This window comes from Protomyctophum bolini, assembly GCF_963924005.1.
Source record: "Protomyctophum bolini genome assembly, chromosome: 8".
Lineage (NCBI taxonomy): Eukaryota > Metazoa > Chordata > Actinopteri > Myctophiformes > Myctophidae > Protomyctophum > Protomyctophum bolini.
This window is the reverse complement of record NC_137869.1, coordinates 40,163,902-40,179,699: the sequence shown is the minus strand read 5'-3', so window position 1 is coordinate 40,179,699 and position 15,798 is coordinate 40,163,902. Positions and strand designations below refer to the sequence as shown.

The window sequence follows — 15,798 nt, the reverse complement described above, 5'->3', positions numbered from 1 at the left end:
GATTAAAACACACAAAACAGTTCAACAATCAGAACTGATGTCATGTTTAACATTTGTTTTAACTGTTAACCACTTGAGCCCTAGTATACCCAAACGTTATTTATAAGTTGGGTGCTTTTCTGAAGAAAATGTATGTTCTCCACCTGTTCAAATAAGGTACCATATAGGCATGGGTACCAGAGTGTTTTCATTTTCAATTCCTTTTGCTACGATTATACTGTACGAAGGTTGTTATTGTATGATGTCTATTTAGGATTCTGTGTTCCATACCATGTGATTATGGTCTTGAGTTAAAGAAATGATGATGATATTCTGGCGGGAACATCAGCCGAAAACAGCAGATCTACAAGATCACAATGCATCACGTTGTGACACATTGTGAGCTTGTACATCTGCTATTTCTAAAGAGTGCAGTAAAGGGGAAAATAAATGCACAAAGTAGGTCTACTCCACATTGCCAACTGCGGTCCTTTTCGGCAAACAGTCACAGACAAGACTTCAAACCAAAATGCAACAAATAATGTCATGTTCAGCCAACTATCTGTGACATAAGACTGTCTCTCTGAAAGGTCTGTCATCTTAAACATAAAACATAAACAACTCAGCATCAGACTGGCATCTGCTACCTTCCTCTGGAAACCACAACTTTGTGACTCATGTTATGTAACACTTTCTCTGCACCAAGGCTTATCTGCTGGCACACATCTCATCTCAAATAATACATATTTAATTAAATTTACCTTTGTTGCCGATTATGAACACTGTAGCCAGGGTATTGAATCCCTGTAGAACAGTACAACGTCTTAAGTCCATGAGGCCCTGTGGAAAGTAGCTATATTCTATAGTCAGTCAGCATAACCTGTATAGTCTGACAGGTTCCTTCACACCAGACAACATTCTCAGACGATGGTTTCTTGTAAATGCAGCTTGCTAGGAAATGTCAACGCAGTTTCATGTGTGCGTGTCAAACAGAGAAGTACAGTCAACCACATGTGCTGTGCGCATATTTAAATACTTATTGCTTCATACTTCTGCTCCACTATACATTAAAACAGCCCTATTTTATACCTCAGTTATTCGAAAAATAACTATCTACAAGCTCAGCTGCAGCTATTTTCAAAAGGTTTTGTAAAATGAGACATTCTGCATAATGTGTATAGCTTACTTTTACTTTTTTGATGCCAATACTTTTGTACTTTACCAATTTGAATACAGAACTTTTACTTTTAACAGAATACTGGTACTTCTTATTTATTGATCGATTTTATTTGGTGATGTTACGTGAAAAAATAACACTTTCTGATATGCAATCAATCATATATGATATCAGCAACAAACAATAACACAACATACATGTCATACACGTATATAACAACATAATGTATTAATTGTGCAGTCAATGCATTTATGATATAAACTAGGCTATGTTCAATTATAATTAAATTAAGGTATTGCTTCTTCCACCATCATTTGAATTTGTTTTCACTTTCTCTGCAGAAGGAAAACAGGAAACAAACTAGATAAAGTGCCCCTCGGGGGGCAGGTCAGGTTGTGGCCTCCTGGTAGTGCTATAATAGGCCAATGTGAAAAGGGTGACATTTCTTCTTATGCCTTGGATGGCAATTGGATGATTTGAGGCATTTTGTTCCAAAAATGTGTTTAGCAAAGATCCACCTATAACAGGCCAATGTGAAAAGGGTGGGATATATTCGTCAGCCTAGTAGGAAAGTCCATGAAAGATTTCACGTAAATTGCATGCGGCGTTCATGATTTGAGGCTTTTTGTTCAACACAGGGCCAACTATAACAGGCCATCGGCCTGGTGGAGACAACAACAATATCTGTTTATATATCAAAACAACGGAACAGAACCTCTCATTTGAAACCAAGGTTAAATGGAAATAACAATAATCTAAAGCAAATTACGAGTATTCTGTACTGACTCAATGACTGTGTTATGAGTCACAAGCAACATCGGATGAACAATGAATTAGAAAATGTAATATGAATGAAAGGAAACAGGTTGCAATGGGTGGCGTGCTGCTCAGACAAACAAGAACCAGACTGATAAATTCACGTCATATGACTTCATTGTTAAAAACAGACCTCTACATACAAATATGTTTTGATGGTGAAGACTTGCTATTCCCTTTTCTCACACCCACCTCCGTCCTACAACACATCCTCATTCTACTGTATTCCCATTTCTGTCTGAGAGTCATACTGAAACTTCACGTCACAAAGAGGATATAAGCACCAGCCCACCCTAGCCCAACGGTAGGGGCACATTTTCTAGTGTGTCTCTGTGGCCGTCTCAGGCCTTCCCCTGTTTTCTCCTGGTCAGATTGTGAGACCACAAGTGGCTCAGTCTATCGCTTCAGCGGCAGTCCCTGCCGGGCCCAGCAGTAGTGGCATGTCTCCGGACCACTCCCCCAGCATCACTGTATATATGACACCGGGCCAGTCACTGTGTCTGAATCCTGGGACCCATTTTGGTCCATGACTGAAATTCCTGACTAGCACTAGCACCTACTCTAAGGTGGTCTTTACACGAGAACGGCGTTCATAGAAAACGGCTAAATAAAGTATCCTTTGCTGCATGGTGTCCCTTTAGACGAGAATGGTGTTTTCAGGTGGTGAAAACTACAAAGCGCTGCTCATCAGCGATGGTGAATGTAAAACCATGATGTAAATAAAAAGCCCTGTGATAGGCGGCAGCCGCGGCAGCAGCGTTTATGTAGCCAATGTAGCCTCTGCAGCAACTAAACAGTAAAAACACACACACACACACACACACACACACACACACACACACACACACAATTGTAAATGACACCTAAAGACCTGAAGAACTAGGCACCACACCGCAACTCAACTCTCTATTCTGCCCGTTGGGAGGCTTCGGCTTCCATGTTCGAGGGACGAGCTGTTATATCTGTTATAACTTAATGTTTTAAAAGGCAATGCAATTATGAAGTGTGCATGTAAGGATGTGAGACATTGTAGGCTACATTATTTTAAATACATATTCTGTCAAGTTGTCAACAGCAGAGGTGAAGTCGTCATAGCTGCTAAACACTCTGTCGGTCAGACCAACAGAGCTTGACATCATTTTTACAGGGCAATATGTTTTCTTTTTGTATTTTCTATGTCCCTGAGTTTGTTGGCCACATAGTTTACAGGCAGGTAGACGATTTTGAACCCGTGACACTTTGCCTCCTACTCCTGTTAACTGTTCTCCTGCTTCCATGTTCTTGCGCTTTAGGTATAAAGTAGACTTCGCCCAGCGTAGACAGGCAACAGTTTGAGCACCAGGTGTTGTGGGCATAGTTGGAGGGGCTGATGTAGGTGGCCCAGCAATTCCTGGAGTTGCCCGACTGGCAGCTATTATGGACTGTGTGGAAGGGCCCGTGAAAGGCAGTGGTAGTAGCACTCGAGGTTTTGGTTGAGGCCAGGAGTGTGTGGATGGGCGAGCAGTGGCAGGGTCAGGCATTATGTGTCGTGTGGATGGGCGAACAGGGGCAGGCATTATGTGTTGTGTGGCAGAGCCAGCAGGCATTATGCGTTGTGTCGATGGGCCACCAGGGGAAGGAATTAGGAGTTGTGTGGCAGGGCCAGCAGGCATTATGCGTTGTGTCGATGAGCCACCAGGGGAAAGAATTAGGAGTTGTGTGGCAGGGCCAGCAATACCTGGGTTTACTGTAGATGCTGAAAGAGTGAGCACAGGTCTGGTGATGGTAGAGGTGGCAGGGGTATTTGTCATAGGCAGTGGCAGTAGCACACAGGGCGGCAGTGACCCCAGTGGTGGTTGAGAGTGAGACCTGCAGGAGAGTGTAGTATCACCAGTGGCAGGCATTACGTGTCGTGTGGCAGAGCCATCAGGCATTATGCGTTGTGTCGATGGGCCACCAGGGGAAGGAATTAGAAGTCGAGTGGCAGGGCCAGCAATACCTGGGTTTACTGTAGATGCTGAGAGAGTGAGCACAGGTCTGGTGATGGTAGAGGTGGCAGGGGTATTTGTCATAGGCAGTGGCAGTAGCAGACAGGGCGGCAGTAACACACACACACACACACACACACACACACACACACACACACACACACACACACACACACACACAGCTGTTATTATTCAAAAATGGCAAATCTACAAGCTCACAATATATGATTCATTAGATTATTATTATTTAATTTTCTGAAAATACCTACAAGCCTGTAGATGTATAGATCTATTAAATTTAACATGTATATACATTATTATGACACAATGGGAACTATGCACATTGATGATAGGTCTTATAATCTTCCCTGAATATGTTATAACGATTACAATAATGACAATTAAATAAACCAATTATAGCAAAATGAGGGAGGTGGTGGTCTATAAAAGGGAGACGCTGACGTTGCTAATTGAGGCTGGCTAGCAGCAGCAGTAACAACAACAACAACAACAGTAGTAGTAGTATAGTAGTAGTCATAGTCTACACAATTATCCAATGCCAAGCTGGGTCTAAAAACCCATGTAACTCAAAAGTTACAGTCGATGGCAGCCCGTTACCGCCACCTAGCGACATTATAGCGTTTTCATAAAGTGTGCGTTCTCGTGTAAAGGGTCAATAAAAATTGAGAACGCAACAGGACTTTGCCGTTTTATCTGGAGATGGTCGCCGTGTAAAAGAGGCATAAATCCTCTTCTCCTTTAGCTCTTTTGTAATGGTCGTTTTTCTGTTTCTCCTGTTTGTTAATGACCTTGTGTGCAATATCCGGATGGATCAAATCAAGAGTGCAGCACAGCTTCCTCTCCAACAACATTTGAGCAGGTGACAGGCCTGTTGTAGTCTGCGGTGTCACTCTGTAAGACTGTAACTGAACAAAACTCTAGACACTCTAGATTCCAGGCTTCCCTCTGTACTGTATGTTCATCAGGCATGTTATAGTATTCTTGTTCATTGATACGTATTGTCTATTTTATAACCATGTGCTAAATAAACTAAACTATGTACAGTATTTTTTTAAATTACCAAAAATTGATGCCGCTATATAAATATTTGAAGTTTTTCCAGAAAACTTACGTCGGGATTTATTTTTTATTTTTATCAAAGTTTTTTTATTACTTTTTCACACATATTACATAACATTTTTCGAACATTTTTTCCCCCCCCCTTCCCTTCCCCCCAGAGTTCACGCTCCGAAAGAGCCACAACCCCGGTATCTTGCACTACGTCAGGATTTAGAAGACGTTTTTTGAATCGGCCTCAGTCCCAAAAGGGTTAACCTCCTCCAGCTCCTATGTCTAACCTCCTCCTTCCACTCGTCAAGTGGCACACTTGACGTGGGACAGTACACAGACCCAAGATAGTGCCTGTGGCCAGTTTCCTTCTTGCAGGCCTGGGAGCACCTCTTGCATGTAGGGACTTGTGGGATCATAAACACAGGCCAGGGGTCAGAGGTAGACGGAGGGGACGTCTGCCTCTCAGCGCTCAGTGTCGGGGAGTCAGACTGTTCGACCGGAGCCGCGGGCTCGCTCGTCGTGTCCATTGCCTGTTCTGCTACAGTACTATGAGGAGAGCGGTATGGATTCTGGCGACGAGGCTGTGGGGGCGGTGCAGCGGGTGGCGGTGCCAGAATGCTGGCAGACGTGACCCCTTGCAGGAGAATACTACAGTCCTGCATCCGCATTCGCCCCACGTGCCAATCGATGAAAATGTCCTGACTGACCATAAACAACTCGAGATTAGTGTTCTCCGTGACTGCGCGGTCACGACGGAGCAGCTGACAGATCTTGTTGTATTCCCTGAGAACCGGTGTCCATCTTAGTGTGTAACAGGCCTGGCCTCTTATGGATTTCTTATGGATGTCACAGAGTTTGACAAGGATAGACTCCACCAGATGACAACAGTCTGGCCACTGGGCATGGGATCCTGTTCCAAGATCTAGTATAATGAGACGTTTAATAGGCCTGGAGTGCATCGACATACACTGGTGCTGTGCTACTTGCCTCTGGTCGTATAGTATTGGTATGAGGTTATCCCACAGGGCTATGATGGTATCGGCCTGCTGGGTGTTCAGTGTTGGGCCAGTTTCATTCCTCAGCCCCACCAAGCACTCTGCCAGGCTGCGCAGCCGGTCCATCCACGAGACACTGCACACGCCCTGGAAGAAATATACACAATATGACACAATGACACAAGCGGAGAAATCTTGTCACATCCGTCACAGGGTAACCTGTAAATGCTTACCAGCTGTTGCTCGGGTTCTGCCGGGGTCATGTCAGTTGGCCAATGGGGACCAGAGGTTGTAGCGGTGGAAACGGTGTCTGGGAGGTTGGTGGCAGCTGTTGGCCCAGAGTAAAATAATCTATTTAAGAATTTTGAATGGGAAATTTGATTCATGGCCCATGGCTCTGACGCAGTGTTAATTTCATCGACTGAAAACTATGACCAAAAACGTTTGTCGACTACCTTTTTTCACTGACGTAAACCAAATAAAAACTAACCTATGATGACTACAAACTAAGACTAAATATATTGTCAATTTTGTAAACAAATACAAACTAAGCTAAAATGTTAGGGAGGATTAGTGGCGAAGTGATCCAGTTGGTTTCGCTCTGGTATTGCACTCTGAAAATAACAGATCTACAAGCTCACAACGCATCACATTTTCAGTATGTAAAGTGTAAAATCAGGTATTACGACACCATCATGGCGTGCCAAAATAAAATGTTGTATGACTACACCCCACTTGTGACGTCATGTGGCCGCCACAGTGGGTGCTCCTCACTTCACACAAGCTTTTTTTTTTTTTTACCTGAGAGAGTGCCTAGGCGAGACTTCGTATCTTCTAATGTGGTCAATGTTGACACATCAACAATCTCTGGTATTGGAACAAGCTCCTCCGGTTCCTCCTTAACCCGTGGAGACTCTGGGTTCTCTTGGACCAGTCTGGGGCTCCTCTCCTGCTGTTCTGAACAAACCTCTTTTCACACAGGAATGAAGGAGCAGGATTACATTATGTACAAGAGAGAGAGAGAGAGAGTAAGTAAAGTCAGCACAGGAGCAACTCGATGCGATTTCACATCATATACAATCGGTTGTCCTTGTTTTGTTTTGCAAGTTTACATTTGACACATTTTGCAGCACTGCCAAAACATTTAGCTTCACCAGTGAAGGCTCATTCATAGTCTGGATTTTCGGTGGTGGGGTGACCACCGCTCCGGTGGTGAGGTGACCACCGGAGCTGAAATAACGTTGAGCGGTGGTGAGTAAAAACAGAGAGAAGGGCTGGGGCTGTAGTTCGGTGGTCACCTAACCACCAAAAATCCAGACTAGGGGCCCGATTCACAACGGCGTTTACGATGATAACATGACGTGACACTAGCGGAAAGGCATTTACGTGAATTTCCCACATTAATTTGGAATTCATGGAAATGGCCGTGAACTTGACGGTCACGTAGGTTGGTCGGAAACTCCGTCAAATCCTACGGGACCTCATTAGGTGGCGGAGGAATTTACGGATTCATTCAGAAGGCTTTAGTCTTCATGCTGAATCAATAAATAGTTCCCAAATCTCAGATAAATATGTAGGCATGTCCCCCCAACATTGGTCAGCACATAAAAAAAATGATAGCCTATATATAAAAAGCCGAGTGCATTTGTATGCACTTGTATGCCTAAATGCATGCATTCTAAACTGCCCCTGCAAGCCCGACACCTTTTTATTTATTTATTAGGATATTTCTAGCATGCGCGATTGTGCTTCTCACTTGACAGCTTTCTACTCGCAGTGCAACGCGCTGTGAGCTTGTAGATCGGCTCTCGCGGACTCGCTGCATGTTAAAAAACAAACTCACAATTATAATAAGAACATAGGCCTGGCTACACTTATCTGCATTCTGCGTTAGTGTTGTTTAGTTAGTGAGTCAGTTCTCTGACTGTCGGTGTGTGTGTGTGTGTGTGTGTGTGTGTGTGTGTGTGTGTGTGTATGGCGGACAGCAGCATGCTGCCGCTGAACTGAGTCCAATCTGGGTGAAATTTACATTGGAAAATTAATATAACGGCGCAGTGAGCCTGGACAGAACACGGCCCGGCCCGACTGGCATTCTATGGTTCACAGACATGCCGTTCTGACAGACAGACAGCAGTCACGAGGGCTAATTCGCCCTATAAATCCACATTATGGCATCAGCGCGTGCAATTTGGCCAGTCAGTTTTAACTTTTAAATAGCTATATGCTATACGTGTCTATGATCAGAACAAATCCATTCTCCACATGGCATTCAGACAGATGACAGTGAGATGATATTAATCTATTCCCTGCATGAATCAATGCAGCTCTGATTAAAAAAAAGTATCGGATAACAATTTTACTTCTGCAGGCGAGTGTTTTTTTTATAACCCTGCAGTGCATTCATCAGTAAGGGCTTATCATTGCCGAGTTGTAATATAGCATTTGGTCGTGTGGTGAACAGCACAAATTAACTTCTTTCTCATTATGTGAAAGTAACTGTAACATCAGTTAACTTATTAGCGTTCTGACATTTAACAAGGAGTGAAGCAATGCGTGCCAAGTTGGCAAGTTTCGTTTATAATTATATAACTCGCGCTGTTTGCTTGAAGATCTGTCCGTGCAGACTGGAACCTCCTGTCAAAATTAACTACTCTACAAGCTCATCGCGCTGTTTAAATCGTCTGTGCCGGCTATGATGACGTATTTCGAGATTTCCTGTTGCCTTATATGGTGTAGAATGGGCGTGGATGTTCCAACTAATCAGGCAACACCAGGCGAATCGCTTGGGAAAAATGCGGAAAGGATACACTCAGCGATCCGAACAAATGAAGTGATTACACCAGCTTCTCTGAATAACACGTCATCTCAACGTAGCTTGATCGGACGGATAAATACGATATCTGTTTCCGCCACCGTTACACTCTGGCGTATTTATTGTTGGTGAATCGAGCCCTAGGTGAGCACCTCACGCACCGATGTAGTGCAATTCCAACAGCCCACCCATGAACAGTATTTCTGTCCATTGTGTTAAGGAGACCTGCTAACGCTATGGACAATACCGTAAGGCCTTTTTGAGTGGTGCAACCACTCCAAGGAACAGCAATGTCCGTGTGTCTGTGTTCACCTATCTATGTGACGTTAATGAGCACCAGTATATGACTATTAGTACCAGTAGGGGCGCTGCCAGAAACAGAGAGAGGGATAGTGCTGCACTGTTGCCTGCTAATGAGAGAGAGAGAGAGAGAGAGAGAGAGAGGGGTGTGGGGGGGGGGCGGGGGGGTTGCACCACTCAGTTCACACAGGTGTGATTTTTATACTATACCTGAGGCAGGGAATCCTGGGAAATCATCATTATCACTTTCCTCAAGCATTTTGACGATCAATTGTTGATGTTCCGAGATGCCTGCAGGTTTCAGAAGTGCAAGACTTAAAGGACAACTTTCGTTTTTTTCAACCAAAGGTTCATGTTTTAGGTTGTTATTAGAGAGAGTAAAAGATGAGCATTCCAAAATGAAAATGAAAATATTTTTTCACAAACTTTTATAGCGATTTATTTTTTTATTATTTACTACAGTATAGTGCTACTAGACCCCAAGTAATTACATCTGGCTACAGTATTAAGAGATTTGTACCAGAGATTGTTCTTACCCGACAGAATGTCACCCCTCGCCATCCCGTCTAGTGACATCAACGACAACGCTGACCAGTCAGCCACTGCTTTGAGCTCCTCCTGACCTACTTTCATCTGCGGTGACTCTGGTTCCTCCTGGATCAGACTGGAGCTCTTCTCCTGCTCTTCAAGTGAATCCTCTTCTACACACACACACACACACACACACACACACAGGAGGAAGTGGGGAATCGAGGAGGAGGCGAGAAAAGGTAACATCCATCAGCAGAGCACAAGTACTTTCTGATTGCATTTTCCTACTTATTGTTTTTAACAACATCATTTCCAAGCTGTATACCGATACTCGTTAAGAAGACGTTTTATGCAGAACCACAGGCAGGCACGTTTATATGGCAAGTGTATGGCTATTATTGGAAAACAAAATAGTAGTAGGTAAAACGATCATTAAGTAGACATAATCTCCACCAGAGAGCATGTCTAAGTAGTACTTTTAAAATTTTGTCTAATTCTTTCAGTTGGACAGATCCAGATCGTTTTTCCCCTCTAAATTTCTGTTTTCGTTGAATCCTCCTCCTCCTCACCTGAGGCAGGGAATCCTGGGAAATCTTCATCTTCGGCATGACCATCACCATCATATCCACCCTCACTAGTGGCAGTGATGGTCTCTTCTGGGGACGTTTCTTCATCATCATCATCTGGGGAATGTTCATCACCACCACCACCACCATCACTTTCCTCTTTAAACACTGGGATGTCTGCTGCAAGCATCAGAAGTAAGAAATAACAGTTAATCAAACCAATTGACTGAGCTTTTTAAATGATGTGACAGTGAAAAGCCTGACATGATTGCAGGACTGAACATATGAAAACTTCCCTTGTGGAGCACATTCGTATGTGTAGGAGCCAATGGGATTTATAGTTTATTTTGTGCATTTTGAGTGGATTATTGACATAATGTGATGTAGGACCTAGGTAGATAAGTAAGTAGATAAAAAATACCATGGGGGCCCGGAGCCCCTTTCGGCACCCTCGGTTACCTTTTCTGAAGTTTGGACACGGCACCCTGGGGTCCCTGACAGCTTATTCCGCCCTCCATAGGATGCAGATGTACATAATCTCTGTTCACGGAGAGCGGCGGCGCTTCAAAGATGCATAACACAGCTATAGGAGACAACGGAAACGTGTACGAAACTACATTAACCACCGATGCCGTTAAGTATTGGCTTCTCTGAAAATCTCTCTTCCTCACTTCCCATGTCCCGCCTCCCACGACACAACAGCATTATAAACATCCTGCATGTTGTACGCGGTCAGCCAATCAGAGGCAGTAACTACTAGGACGTGCAGCTATAGCCAGTCGCTGCTCAGGAGGTGGTACAATGGGAAGTCAATAAGGAAGTGAGGAAGAGAGAATTTCAGAGAAGCCAACATTTCAAAAAAAGATTAAAAATACTTAAAGGCATCGGCGGTTAATGCGGTTTCGTACACGTTTCCGTTGTCTCCTATAGCTGTGTTATGCATCTTTGAAACATCTCACCAACACTCAAGCGGCGCCGCCGCTCTCGGTGAACAGAGAGTATGTACATCTGCAGGAGGGCGGAATAAGCTGTAAGGGACCCTAGGGTGCCGCATCCAAACTTCAGAAAAGGTAACCGAGGGAGGTACCGAAAGGGGCTAGCCGTAACCTAAAAATGCATGCAAACTAGGGGTAAGAGCATATCTTTTCAAATTGGGGTCCGTGACTCTGAGGACCAATAAGTGTCAATTTGGGGGTCCTTGACATGAAAAAGTTTGAGAGCGAATGAGCTACAGAATGGGTCAAGCTCAATTGCACAAGCACAAGGGTTCCAAATTCCAATTGCTCCTGCACAGACAGCCAGGTCTGTAACTCAAGAGTTATGGAAGGAGGGGAACAAAAATAATAATAATAAACGCAAACACAGCAGTGTGGTTATACTGTACCAACCTGCTCGGTGTAATTTGTGTGATTTTGAAGCCTTATCCAGAACTCTTCCCGGCTGCTTATCAATGTGGTGTTTGGAACGTAAAGCCTCATCCTCATAGTCTGTTATCATTCTTTCAACAACCATACATATCTCTTCAGCAGCCGCAGAGAGGCGCTCGTTGACGAAGGTCTTCAGTGTTCGTATTGAAATCATTATTAGAAGAGTTACAAGCTCTCGCTGTGTGGCATGCGAGCAAAGAGAAAGAGAATATAGAATCTCTTTGATGCGAGTGAAAAAACACACACACAACCATGGAAAACGAGAAAACAAAACACAACGGGGAGGGGGGAATCACTTCCGGGTTGACTACGTTGAGTTGGTTGGCGTAACAATCAATGACCGCCCCTGCTGTTGAAGATCTGTATAAAATGGGGCCAACCTGAAATAAATGATACGTTTAGTTTATTTTCAACAACATTCCTATCAATCCTATGTATTTATTTTAAACTTAATCTATTCAACTTGAATAAACGAATGAATTAATAAACCAGTTGAATTATTAAAGTGGTATTGATTCCCTTAATTTGCAAATGGACAGTTTTTCAATGGATTCAGTTTACTCTAGATGGTACTTCTATTTTGAAGAGATCGTCCACCGGAAGTCTTGTATTTAGACACTGGCAGAAATCTGAGTTCCCAATAAGTTTTTGCCAGCTCCCGCATTGCCATCCTGTCCTGTCCTGATAGTAGATTTGACATTGAACACAACAGGTTTGTTTTATTAAAACACATTTCTTACTCAGATATTTTGATTTAAAAGTCACTGTGAGGAGATGTTTTAAACCGATCGTGATTTATTTGTGTAGGCCTGTGCTAAAGACGTTGCAGAAGCTAATTGTTAGCTACTAGCTTGATTTTTTAAGTTTCCATACAATTGCTTTTTAAAAGCATGTAGGCTACCGTGTCTGGCGAAGAGGAGCGCCCTCCGGACTAGAGTTCTGCACGTCTGCGTGTGTGCAAATTTTAACCACAAATGCACGACTTTTAAAATCGCTTGAGACGGGCATTGCCTTCAGTGTTGCCAACTCTCATGAGAGATAAATAAGCCAACCCACGACCTCCAAAAACAAGAAAACTCTTGCGAGAGAATTACCAATTAAATCTACCCTCGAAAAACAAGCCCAATAATATGGCCATATAAATCCTAATAAAAAAAGATGTAGGCCTAATGCATTCGAGGGCAGCTACCAATACTCTACTCACCATGGGGGCAGCGGTGGCCGAACGGTTTTCGGAGCGGTCTTGATATCGGAGTTCGTATCCCCGGACCGGCACGTTAAAATTACCACAGCTGAAGTGCCCTTGGACAAGGCATTGAACCCCTACCATGAAATGTTCTATGAGCAGGGCCTGGCTGTAAACAAGTTCTTGAGTTTAGTCCAGTTACCCTGGGTAAACATAGTACCTTTCCTTACTGCAGTGGAGTCCACCCAGTGCACATATGAAAACCCACATGTACTCTTGCAAACAGCCACGCACTGATCACTTTAGTTGCATTTGACTTCAGTCATCTTCTCTGTGTATGTAAGGTTGATTAATGAATGATAACCTAATATTATTAATTGTATTTATTTTTTCCTTTCCACAGTGCAACGGACTGTTTGATGCATCGATGAACCCTGTAGTAAAGTTGTACAGGAAAGGTATGTACAGTTTTTTAACTGTTGATAATGGTATCCACAGACTACTTCACAGTAATCTGGGTTAAAGGAGAATTCCAGAATAGTAATTTTCTTACCATAATCTGACAATAATCTAATGACGAGTGGTAGACATGAAATATTACATAACATCCATAGCGCAGCACTGCTCAGATCGAGCGTGCTGGGTCATAGGCTCTCTCTCGCCCAATTGTTACAGAAGACCCGTTGGGACAAAACACGTCTGTACGTCTTTGGTCATTATAATAATAATGAAAACAGGGTGGGGGGTATTATTGCAGGATTTAGGAATGCTCCGATCAGGTTTTTTGGGACTGATCCCGATCACCGATTGTATTTCTCACAATCGGCTGATACCAGGTGGTCCTGGGTTGATTCCCGCTGGGGATGCTGTGGGTGCTGGGGGCGTGTTCTCTCCTCCGCGTCAACAGTGCCCATACACGAGGCGGGGTTGGCGCAAGGGCCTTTCTGTAAGGAGTTTGCATGTTCTCCCCGTGTCCCCTAGGGTAGGTACCCTCACAAAAAAGGGTAAACTACCTCCCCCTGGCCACCCAGGAAACCTGATGGAGGGGAAAGGGACTGGTCAGAATAACGTGTTCCTTCCATGCAAAAAATGGGTTGCAAAATCGTGGGATAAAAATTATGATCGGTCGATACCAATAGGTCCAATAACCCGATCTTGTGCGTAAAATAAAATAAAATAATTATATGTCCAAACTGTTCCTGTGTGGGGAGGAAGGGGAGAATGTTTAGGCCTGTCACAAAAATGATATTATACTATATATCTGATTGACATTTATACCACTTAAATGTTGTAAAAGATCGGTTTCTCCAGATAGAGTAAATTGCCGATCACCGATCGGTGGCCAATTATCGGACCATCTCTAACAGGATTACATTAGACAATTGACACTGGGTGAAGAAAATGGGTTACAAAAATCGTGGAATAGAAAAACCCTTGTGTACACCCGGCTGGCTAATTTTTTTTACAACAGGTGCACATTGTGTAGACTAATGGAACAACACCCTGTTCAAATTGGAATAATACTAGTATGGCATCTCACACTTAATAAAACAGCAGAAATTCCTTCAACTACCACATGATCAAAATAGAGGAAACTGTTTGGGAAATATCATTGTAATGATTGCTCTCATTTCATCTTTTGCCTCTGTGTGTAAAGAGGTTTCCCCTGAACAGCAAGAGGGCAGCCGCAGTCTTGTCAAGGAGGAACCAAATGATCCACTTCAAAGAGCAATGGAGGCAGTGAAAAGTGATGATGGTGGTGAAAACTGTGGATCATCACAACCAACTAGTGATGACCAGCTCTTCTCTCCTACCTCACACTGTTCTGAATCTGACACTGAAGATGGTGATGATGAGTGGGATGAGACCAGAGAAGATCAATCAGCTTTAAATAGAAGGAAGTCACACAATACAAAAAATGCTGAAGGAAATCAATCTTTGAAAATGCACAAGATAATCCATACTGGAGACAAGGCTCGTACATGTACAGATTGTGGCAAAGGCTTTAATCGAATGTGTGATCTGAAAAGACACATGATGAGTCATACAGGGGAAAAGCCCTATAGTTGTACAGTTTGTGGTAAAACCTTTGTTCGTAATGAACATTTGACAACACACAAGAGAACTCATACTGGGGATAAACGGGATAAACTGTTTAGTTGTACAAGTTGTGACAAAAGGTTTGCTACTTCGCGAAGTCTGAGGAATCACATGCTGGTTCATACAGGGGAAAGGCCGTTTAGTTGTACAATTTGCAGCAAAAGCTTTGCTCGTAATCAATCTTTGAAAATTCACGAGAGAAGCCATACTGGGGAGAAGGCTCATAAATGCACAGAGTGTGGTGAAGGCTTTCATCAAATATCTGATCTGAAAAGACACATGAGGCGTCATACAGGGGAAAAGCCTTATAGTTGTACAGTTTGTAGCAAAAGCTTTGTTCGTAATGAATATTTGTCAATACATATGAGAACCCATACAGAGGATAAACCAGATAAGCTGTTTAGTTGTCCAAGTTGTGACAAGATGTTTACTACTTTTGGTCTGAAAACTCACATGATGATTCATACAGGCGAAAAACCCTATATTTGTGCATTTTGTGAGAAAGGATTTATTCAGCAAGGAGATCTGAATAAGCACCTTAGAGTACATACAGGAGAGAAACCCTTTAATTGTAGTGTTTGTGGAAAAGGTGTATCTTCAAAAGCTAATTTAAAGATACACATGAGGACTCATACAGGAGAAAACACCCTTTAGTTGTACGTTGTGTGAGAAAGCTTTAAGACCCACAGTGTGTGGGGAAGTCTTTGGTCAAATGGGTTACCTGAAAATACATGAAGATTCACACAGTGTTTGCATCCATTTAGTTGTACAGTGTGTGGCAATAGTTTTGCAGAAAAGTGGATTTTAAGGTGCACATGGAAAGACGTACGTATGAAGCGTCATTCAGGGTATCCGTGTCCCCTTCCCATTA

The 15,798-nt window shown here is 43.2% G+C and overlaps 1 protein-coding gene and 1 long non-coding RNA gene across 2 annotated transcripts; one reads left to right on the top strand and one right to left on the bottom strand.

Annotated features, from left to right (window-relative positions):
- Positions 1-5,222: 5,222 nt before the first annotated feature.
- On the bottom strand, positions 5,223-11,884 carry LOC308319632 (uncharacterized protein; the record flags this gene model as incomplete). Its single annotated transcript, XM_080769737.1, has 7 exons — positions 11,603-11,884; positions 10,218-10,394; positions 9,654-9,818; positions 9,328-9,408; positions 6,807-6,974; positions 6,239-6,333; positions 5,223-6,152 (listed from the first exon to the last, which is right to left on the bottom strand). The coding sequence occupies exons 1-7, from the start codon at positions 11,793-11,795 to the stop codon at positions 5,223-5,225; spliced, it is 1,809 nt and encodes a 602-aa protein (XP_080625863.1). The 5' UTR covers positions 11,796-11,884.
- Positions 11,885-12,267: 383 nt separating this feature from the next.
- Positions 12,268-15,170, top strand: LOC308320615. The gene is made up of 3 exons (XR_013964546.1): positions 12,268-12,353; positions 13,231-13,285; positions 14,485-15,170. It is a non-coding gene; the product is annotated as an uncharacterized lncRNA (long non-coding RNA).
- Positions 15,171-15,798: the final 628 nt, after the last annotated feature.